Source organism: Penaeus chinensis, chromosome 41 (assembly GCF_019202785.1).
Source record: "Penaeus chinensis breed Huanghai No. 1 chromosome 41, ASM1920278v2, whole genome shotgun sequence".
Classification (NCBI taxonomy): domain Eukaryota; kingdom Metazoa; phylum Arthropoda; class Malacostraca; order Decapoda; family Penaeidae; genus Penaeus; species Penaeus chinensis.
This window is the reverse complement of record NC_061859.1, coordinates 7,254,898-7,264,897: the sequence shown is the minus strand read 5'-3', so window position 1 is coordinate 7,264,897 and position 10,000 is coordinate 7,254,898. Positions and strand designations below refer to the sequence as shown.

The following is a 10,000-nucleotide window of genomic DNA, read 5'->3' as shown; positions in this document are numbered from 1 at the left end:
TTTTTTATATTAAATCTTGTTCGCCAATAAAGCTTTGAAGACCAATTTACGTTTTTCTTTTGTTACTATAGACGCATGGATACAGGTTGAATAAGCGGTTGCCGGTTCCTTCACCTATACCCAGCTGGCTTCGTAAACATGGCGACTGTCCGGCTATTTTCACTTGGCAAAAATGGTAATATTTGTAGAATATCATCGCAATTTAATTTAAACTCAATGTCTAATAGGATTTGTACATACTTTCCTTGACTCTTGTTTGCGTGCACGAGTAGTTGATTTACTGTGTTGTCTCATATGAAGTTGACTTCGGTGTTGCATCATTAGAATAATAATAACATTGCAGCATATACTTTCATCTTTTAGTATATTAATTCAACTTTGCAACTCAGCCTTTTGGAACTAAGTTGTAGTTTCACAGGTATCTTAGATAGAACTTAATGTCTGCAATCTGTCACAGTTAAAGCTAGTGCAATTCCTGATAAAAGCTTTCCATATCTTGCAATACAGAAAATAACAATGGGTATTATTAATCACCCTGCAGGGATTTTCAAAATCACTGTTATGGCATACTGTTAATCACTGTAGAGTGATTAATAATATATATTTTATGCATAGAGTGTAGTTACTGATTTAGGTTAATGTTACTGAGAGCAATGTACAGAGATAGAGTTAAGTGGACACTGCCATCTTATATATCAAAAAAATAAGAGTAATAGACAACTCTGGTACATCTGCAGTGGCCTCTTATTTATTGTGAAAAGAGAAAAATATCCGTAGCATATCACCACTTAGAGACTAAGTCATAACACCCTCTTACAGCCAGAGTTCTTAATGTTGTGTTTGCTTTAAGTTGGCATAAAGTGCAAATAAAGGGGGGTACAAGGAGACTTACTCTCCTGTTTAGGGAATAAATAGAAGGTAGGAAAGGGTATCTGGAAGGTGCATCGTTCTCTGTAACAAAAACCCTGATTTATACAAAGGTACAGTGAATATTGGTAAGTGTTTTGCAGCATACCTGAGATCTGTCCTTGCAGCCATAAATTATAACCATTGGCTGTATTATGCAAGTATTGTGATTGGCTAAGATTAAAAGAATATTTTACTTTATCTATATACTATTTTTTCACACATACTGCTAGGGTCATCCTCTTGAACACATTTAAACGTCCCTTTTTAGGGTCAGGCGTCCTGAGGTCCTGTATACGTGGAGCAACTGTAACCCAAACTCGCTCCAACTACAAGTATGTCACACAAGAGGATCCTAGCATGGAATGGAAGGATATCACCGACCGTGCAGCTGCAACAATCTTCTGGACTGAGCTGTGGAGAGGTTAGTAGCTGTGGTCTTTAATGTTAGTCATATACTTGGATACTTTTTCTTTCTTTTTTTCTTTTATTTTCTCACAATATTAGTGTTAATTTTTATTTAGATTTGTTTTTAAATGATTGCTAATGCCATTGTAATTATAGTTTGAAACAGTAATTTTGCCTTTATGCTAATATGAAATACATAGTTTCAGGTCTAAGACAGAAATCAAAACTTTATTCTTTCATTTCTCTCACATGTGTTTGTTTGTTTATTTATTATCTAGATAAATGTAGAGACAGCCCATTTTGCTCTTTTAGTAGCCTTCCTTATTATAGAAACCTAAGGTCAAAGAGGGATTAGAATTACTTAACACATAAAGTAATGGTGCCACCTAAGTGAAAATACTTTGATTTATCTAAACAGGTATCCTGGTTTGATTAATCTAGTTACTATCTAAAAAGATGTTGAGTGATATTGGAAATGCACAGTAATACATTAAAAAAAATACCTTAAACATTAGCCATTAGCCTTGGACATTGTCTCATTCCATTTTTCTTTACGTAGGTGCTGCTGTGACACTTGGTCACATCTTCAAGGAACCAGCAACGATTAACTACCCATTTGAGAAAGGACCCCTGAGTCCACGGTAAGTTAATGGTCTGACACAGGGATGGCATGCGCATACATGTCTTGCCCATTGTTATTTTAGTCGATTAATTTTGCATACACATAGATGGCTCCACAAATGCTTAATCACCAAGGACACATTACTTGTCCTCTCTGATCTCACCTGTTAACCATGTTAGCAGGTGCCATGTTTTCTGAAAACTTTTTATTATATTTTTGTTGTTGTTATTATTGATAACAAGTTGCTGTTAGTGTTATTAACAACATTAGAGTAACAATGTCAATAATAATAGATAATGATAACTGGGATATTGCTGTATTTCCTAGTTAAGTAAACCCACTCCCAATTGCTGTATTTCTACAGTTAAGGGGCTCTGCCTGCAGACCCCTTCCAGATCACCGTATTTCCCCAGTCAAATGCACTCTCATATCTCCCCCACTGAGGCTTCACCTCCAAACTCCCTTCCTCTTGCCATACAAAACATATCCCCTTCCTAATTAACACATTCCCTACCCAACATTAGTAGTACCATAATTACAATATTATGTATATTCAAAGAGGCAAGTGCAGTTCCTTGTGTGTTGAAGGAACTGATTTATTGTACTTCACTGAACTTAGTGTTATCTCTGAGATCATAACAGTTCCATTATAAGTTCATTTTCACTGGAATATTAGGAAATGATGTGGAACCACAAGTAGCATTGAAAATAAAAATAATTTCTAATACAAGCAATGAGTATTGTGACAACAGAACTCAAATTTGGTGGTAGCAAGTACTGTATTTTTGATTTAAAAATTATGTAAATATAATAATAATGTATGCAAGACATATTTAAGGAATGTATATGTAATACATATCATTGGCCATAATTGGCCATAACATCACATGCTATATGCGCCAAGTCAGTTATACAGGGTTACTGTGCAGGTAAGTAGTACCAGTAATAGATTTAGATGTGGAAAGCATGTAAATGTGTATTTCATAAAAATATTCCCTTTATAGAAGCTATGCCTATATTCAAGACTTCAAGACTGATTTAACTGGAGATAATGACTAGCTTAAGTATTTTCTGCAAAAACTGCACTTTAAATAAATACATTACTGTAACTGAAGGTTATCAGTACATGACCATCACATTTACTCTTATAATTTACCAGTGCTTTTGATTTGTCCTAGATTCCGTGGAGAACATGCTTTGCGACGTTATCCATCTGGGGAGGAACGCTGCATTGCTTGCAAGTTGTGTGAGGCCATTTGCCCAGCTCAGGTGAGTTTGGTGTCAGGCAGATCGAATTTGTTTGGTTATAGTTCACAAATGAGATCAAGTGAATTATATTTGTGAAAACAGCAAAATGAGTATCTGAATATTCCCTTCACTAAACAAAAAATAAAGGAATTAGGATTACAAACCTTTCCACATTTTAGTGCTTCTCACATGTCAGACAAGATTTTTTGCTCTTCATAGGCCATCACCATTGAAGCAGAGGAGCGTGCTGATGGTGCCAGGCGCACCACTCGGTATGACATTGACATGACAAAGTGTATTTATTGTGGATTTTGCCAGGAGGCATGCCCTGTGGATGCCATTGTTGAGGTTAGTACATGTTGTGTTTTTTTTTTTTTTTTTTTTTTTTTTTTTTTTTTTTTAATAAGCTATTTATTTAGGCATACTAACCCCAATGTTCTTAGGTGAAAAGTTATTTTTATCATGGTTTTTTGTGTGCTGGGAACAAATTTGTTTGTCATTTGTGGGGCTGATGAGCCATTTCCAATATATTACACCCCACCCTAAAAGGGTTATATATCAAATTCATGTGAAATGGCTAAAACCATCAGAAAAAGAAAAAAAAATCCACCTAAGCAGTGCTACCCAGACCACACCTTGGGGCCACTTTGAGGTTACATAAATTTAATTTAGTATTTTCTATGGATGTCCCTAACCAAGGGGGCATCACCGTCCTGGACCCCTTTTAGGGACACTTTGTGGTTATGTGATTACCATCAGTTGAATGGATTGCAGTAAGGAAGAAAACAAAGGGATATCTCTCTCTCTCTCTTTCTTTTATTCATGCATATCTGAAGCTCTATACATAACCCAATATTGTCACAGAGGAAAAGTTCTTTACTTTGATGAGAAGGAAGTGCATCTAAATTATTTTAACCTGCTGGATCTGGGTGCCTCTGACTAGCATGTGAACCAAAGTCCAGGCATCAGGCTTACTTGAGTGGCGACTTTTCCAGTTGCATGGCTTGTAGGCCTGGCCTTACACACACTTACACAAAGTATCAAGATTCTTTGCATCCCCTTGCAATGCTATTGGCTCTTTTTCTGCAAATGCATTTTTGCTGTTTAGCCATTTCCTGTGTCTGTACTTATCATTTGTTATGCTTCTTTTTTTTCTTTTCTTCTTCTTCTTCTTCTTCTTCTTCTTCTTCGTCTTTGTCTTCTCCCCCCCCCCCCCATGCTCCATATTTCAAGAACCCCTTCCTAAAGTACCACTATGTGAGTCTACTTCCACAAGCTTTGTTCACTTCTAGCAAGATGTCCCTGTCACCTGGCATTTGGCAATAATATCCCATCACCCTCCCCTAAGCCAAATTCTTCCATGACGAGACATTCCTGTCACCCTACCCTCAACAAAATATTCTCATGATATGTCTAGTCCCAGATCCAGTGGGTAAAGGTAGCTGTGTTAATCTGTAAAACAATACAAGAAGAACAAGAGAGTAAGTGAATGATAGAGTGAATGAGAGAGTGAGTGAATGAATGAAGGCAAGTGTGTGAGTGAATGAGGGAGTAAGTGTTAATGTGTGAATGAGAGAGTGAGTGAGTGGAGTAAGTATGTATGTGTGTGAATGAGAGAGTGAGTGAGTGAGAGCAAGAGTGACTGAGTGAGGGAGTGAATGAGTGAATGAGTGAGTGAATGAATGAATGAATGAATGAATGAATGTGTGTGTATATGAATGTGTGTGTGTGTGTGAGTGACTGAGTGTGTGTGAATGAGTGAGTGAATGTGTGTGAATGAGTGAGTGAATGTGTGTGAATGAGTGAGTGAATGTGTGTGAATGAGTGAGTGAATGTGTGTGAATGAGTGAGTGAGTGTGTGTGTGAATGAGTGAGTGAATGTGTGTGAATGAGTGAGTGAATGTGTGTGAATGAGTGAGTGAATGTGTGTGAATGAGTGAGTGAATGTGTGTGAATGTGTGTGAATGAGTGAGTGAATGTGTGTGTGAATGAGTGAGTGAATGTGTGTGCGAATGAGAGAGTGAATGTGTGTGTGTGTGTGTGAATGTGTGTGTGTGTGACTGTGAGTGTGTTTGTGTGTTTTGTGTGTTTTGTGTGTTTGTGTGTTTGTGTGTTTGTGTGTGTGTGTGTGAAATAAAGAGAGAGTGCGCGTGTGTGTGTGTGTGTGTGTGTGTGTGTGTGTGTGTGTGTGTGTGTGTGTGTGTGTGTGTGAATGTGCGTGTGTGTGTGTGAATGTGCACACTTACATTTTGAATGTACTTTCATTAAGAGTACTTTTGTATTTTTTTAGTTATAGAACTGGAGTTCACATAAAAAAAAATGTATTTGTTGAATGTAAATTTCCAATATGGAAATAGATTTGTATTATATTTTAAGAAATGAAATTAACCCTTAAAAACTAAGCTGTGACTTTCTTAAACTAGAAGTCCCACAGCTTGAACAGAAGAGCCAGAATATATGCAGTTGCATGCATATATTCAAACAGGAAAAAAATAACATAATTAGTTCCTTTAAACTATTAATTTTCCATATGGTGTATAATGTATATTTTTCTTCCTTTTCTCTCTGCATCAACTATTGCTACTGTGATTCATACAGTCACAATTAATATATTCTTTATGTGTCATGCATATTTGCTGAAACTATCACCTATACTTAAAAGTAATTGTTTTAACTCTTTTCAGGGCCCCAACTTTGAGTTCTCTACAGAGACCCATGAAGAACTCCTCTACAACAAGGAGAAATTGTTAAGCAATGGTGACAAGTGGGAACCTGAAATTGCTGCAAACATTCAGGCTGACCACCTGTACAGATAAACATGTTTAGAATATATTCGATGGTGTCTCATAACTTTGTTTTCTTTGGGTGATGTGTGTGACAAATTTCAGTATTTCACTCAGATATTAAGAATGGGTAGAAGATGGGCAACAATGTGATGTGTTCTTAAACATTCAGATTCGTGTACCAATATCCAATATTTTAGTATTCTCTGCAGTATTTGCATAGATTATTGATATACTTTTTATTTACATATTTTTTTTCATTTACATGTTTTTTTTAATCGACTGTGAAGTTGTAATCTGAAGTTTAGCTACCTTTTTCATTACATTTAAGCAGAAAGGGAAAAAGCAAATCATCTTTGTGAAATACTGAAGCATATACATACCTGGGTAGATGAGTTTGAATCAAGATGGGTCAACTAATGGCAACCTTAAGACCAAGAGATAAAATGTTTTGAATATGTATAGTTATTTAATGTATATAGAAAGACCAATTTCCTTTGTATTCATTATCCTCCATATGTGATAGGTATTTTCTTTGAACATAAAAGAAAATTCCAGATCCTTAGCTTACTTATAACAGGAACCCCTGGCACCATGCTAAATGAAGCTGCAGGGTAGGCACAGAATCCACTGCTCAAGGGAAAAATTAGAAACATGGAAAACATAAAATTACTCTTGCTTTCTAAACTCTTGGCTGCAGCACCAACAATTGTTTAGGTAATATGTCTTAAAAAGAGGCTTAAGGCTTACTTTTGAGGAACTCTCTATTCTCAACAACCACAGCTAAGGCCAAACAAGCACTCTACACATGGCATGACGATGACATCCGGGCTTGAGGGTTAGTCTGCAATGATGTGAAAGTTAAACCAGTGACACTGGCTTTTACACACTATAGCAAGCCAGATACAGTGTTATGCACAATGCTATGCACATTCAGTTGCTGGATTGAAAATTTACCCTTTTCACCATAATACCTTACCATAGTGCTGCGTGACCTTTGGTGTCTGGTACACTTGTTTTTGACCATTGACCATTCTGGAAGTCCACAAACATTGCCCCCAAGCCTCACCCAATCACTATGTTTTCTATAAGCCACTAATGATGACCTTATGATAATGATGCAGCAGAAAATTTTCAATAAATAAATAAATATTTGTAAACAGGCAAGGGCAGTTTTCCAGGGCCTGATCTGGTGGTATGGGGCCGACTAAGGGGAGATGGAAGGTTTTATGGTTTGGAGTTTATTTGTGGTCAGACATGATCAGAAAGATTGCAAATGTTTATTGAGGAATGTTTTCAAGTGTGGGTAGTAATCAGTAACTGGAATGTGTGAAAAATCAGGTTGATGAGTTGTGGACAAGGCAGCAAATCATACTAAGGCATCAGGCGCTATATGTCTAGCACATTTATTTTTTTTTCTATCCATTAAAATGATTAATGGTTAATGGTTAAAAGCAAAATAAATGTGCTAGACATCTAAGGTCATATAGCACTATAGTTAATGTTAGTGAAGGATGGTTGGGTTAGTGATTAGTTGTTAAAGCTGGGTTAAGGAATTGGTGAGTGAATGGGTTAGGGTCGGATGAGGTAATGTAAAGGGGTTAGATCAAGTGAAGGATATATATGCGTTTGAGGAAGGAAAACAGGTTGTCAAAGCAGAAAGTGTGAGATTCTGTAAGGATGTCTGATATGTTGGGATGTCTATATAGGGAGGACATGGGCATGACAATAGAATATGTGGGACTGAAAGAGGAACATTCGGAAACCGCGAATGTTCCAATGAAGGATAGTTATACTTTCGTTGATTTACTGGCAAAGATTGCAGTGCGTGTTGGAGAATTTGAAGGGGAAGGTGCTAGAGGGTGGGATAAAGAATGAGGTTGGGGAGGTGGTGTTGTATCAGGAGGGGTGTCGGGAGGTAGAGGGTCTGGGGAAGGGGTACCTGTGACATGAGGGTTTCACGTGTGTATCCAGGAGGGAGTGGAAGGGATAGAAGGGATAGTGGGAGGGTTAATAAAGGTGGGGCTGGAGTCAGGGGGAATGGGTTTTGTTGGGATGAGGTAGGAGGATTGGGTGTAGGGAGAATATGAGTAGGAGGAGGATTGATATCGGCAGTCACTTTGAGTGTGGAGGGAGCGGGAGTTGTAGAATTTGAAAGTGGATGAGTATTAGTTTGGGACTCGATTATGTAGTTCTGGATATCTTCAAGAGTTTCTGTAGTGGAGTTGGTTGGGGAGTTTTGTGAGATAAAGGTTTTCTTGTGAGGGGGGGAAGAGAAGTCTGGTTTCTGAAAAATAGGGGCAAAGGAAGGTGGAGGTGATTGTGGGGTAGGGGAAGAGGGGGTGGAACGTTTATTCTGTCTGCTGCGGGTAGTGCGGGGAGGGAGAGGGGAAGGTGTTGGGGCTGTAGTAGAGATTGGGATGTCTGGATTTAGGATGGCAAAAGAATTTGATTGGGTAGAGAGTGGAGTGTCTGGGTTTAGGATGGCAAATGAATTTGACTGGGGAAGGTAGGAGGTAGAAGAGGGGAAGTTAGATGGAGGGGGGTTGGGTTTAGGAGAGGGTGTAGGAGCTTGGGAGGTAGGGGGATTGGCAGAGTGAGCGACATTACTGGAGTAGGGGGTAAGAGAAAAGCCTCGTCGACGTGCTTCCTGTCTGGCTTCACGTAGAGTGAGTCCAAGTCTGAATCTGAGAGTTGCTACCTCACTCAAATTTGTTGGTGGGGCAGCCTTTATAAAATACATTATGGGGGCCGCCACAGTTTGCACATGTGCGTGATTGTGCAGAGCAGTTTGATCAAGTATGGCCAGGTTGGGCACATAGCGGGCATCTGGCTGTGGAATGACAGTGTTTGGCTGGGTGTCCTAAACGCCAACAATTTTGGCACTGACGAGGAGGAGGTTGGTATGGTCGGACAGGTAGGGATTCCCCACCTATGTAAACATTAAAGGGAAGGTCATGTCTACGGAAAGTAATTTTGGCAATGTTGATGGATTTCTTACGATTTCCTCTGGGAGGAATGGAGTAGCATTGTACATATGTTGCATCATAGTCTGTGAGACAAGCGAGTAAGTCCTCTCCACAATCTGACCATTCTTTGTCATAGATTGGGCAATCTGTTGGGGAGATAGAGACAGTTCCGGTGCAAGTATTGAGGGTTGGATGAGGTTCTGTAGGGATAGGATTACCACAGAGATCAGTTAGTTTTGTTAATGCTATAGCTTGGTTTTCAGTTGTTACTGTGGCGAGACAGGAGTAGTCGGGTTGGCTACGGAAAGAGACTTTGCCTACTTGTTTTTGGAGGCATTGTTGGAAGAGGGTGTTTTGAGAGTAGGGAGCTGTGGGAGGGATCACGAAAAATCGGTCCCATTTGGCTGGGCTAAATAGAGTATTTAGGATTCTTGTAGAGGTGGGGGTAGTAGAAGTGCGGGGACGTGTGGAGGAGGGAGTAGTGTTGAGGGGGGTAGTGTTATGGGGAGGTGGGCAATAAGGTTGTAAGGTAGTAACAAGGGGAGATGGGGTGGTTGATGAAGAAGGTTGTGGGGGTATAGTTGTTGAAGTTGAGCATGTTGGGAGAGTAGAAATGTCTCCTGGGGGTTGGTTGTTGATTAGGGTTGATACTGTACTAGTATGCATTGATGATGGGGGAGTTGTTGCAGTGTTCGGAGCCGTGGTCAAAGGAGAGCTGGGATTGGGGCTATTTGATAAAGGGGCAAGCATCATTGCCCCTAAGAGTGGGGTTACGTCTTCATTATTGGCCATGATAAGCCTGGAGTAACCATTCATCATTACTAAATTATCATTGCTGAGGATTCCAGCATGGCTGGGTATCCAGCAAAATTTCACTGCTTTCTGTCATGTAGAAAAATAAAACAACTGGTCTTGTATCTTTTGGATTATAGGGTTGATTGGTTGTATGGATTGTGTGTGATATTGAGTTGTGTGAGTCAGTGAAGTTGGTGAAGGATGAAGAAGAGATGGAAGATATGCATTGTAGAGTGATAAGGATAGCATATAGTTCTTTTGTAAGGATA

General features: G+C 39.0%; 1 protein-coding gene across 1 annotated transcript; it reads left to right on the top strand.

Moving 5' to 3' along the window:
* Window positions 1-72: 72 nt before the first annotated feature.
* LOC125047722 (NADH-ubiquinone oxidoreductase subunit 8-like) lies at window positions 73-6,459 on the top strand. Its single transcript, XM_047646109.1, has 6 exons — window positions 73-175; window positions 1,178-1,330; window positions 1,874-1,955; window positions 3,115-3,205; window positions 3,404-3,532; window positions 5,869-6,459. Exons 1-6 carry the CDS (start codon window positions 139-141, stop codon window positions 5,998-6,000), a joined length of 624 nt encoding a protein of 207 aa, XP_047502065.1. The 5' UTR covers window positions 73-138; the 3' UTR covers window positions 6,001-6,459.
* Window positions 6,460-10,000: the final 3,541 nt, after the last annotated feature.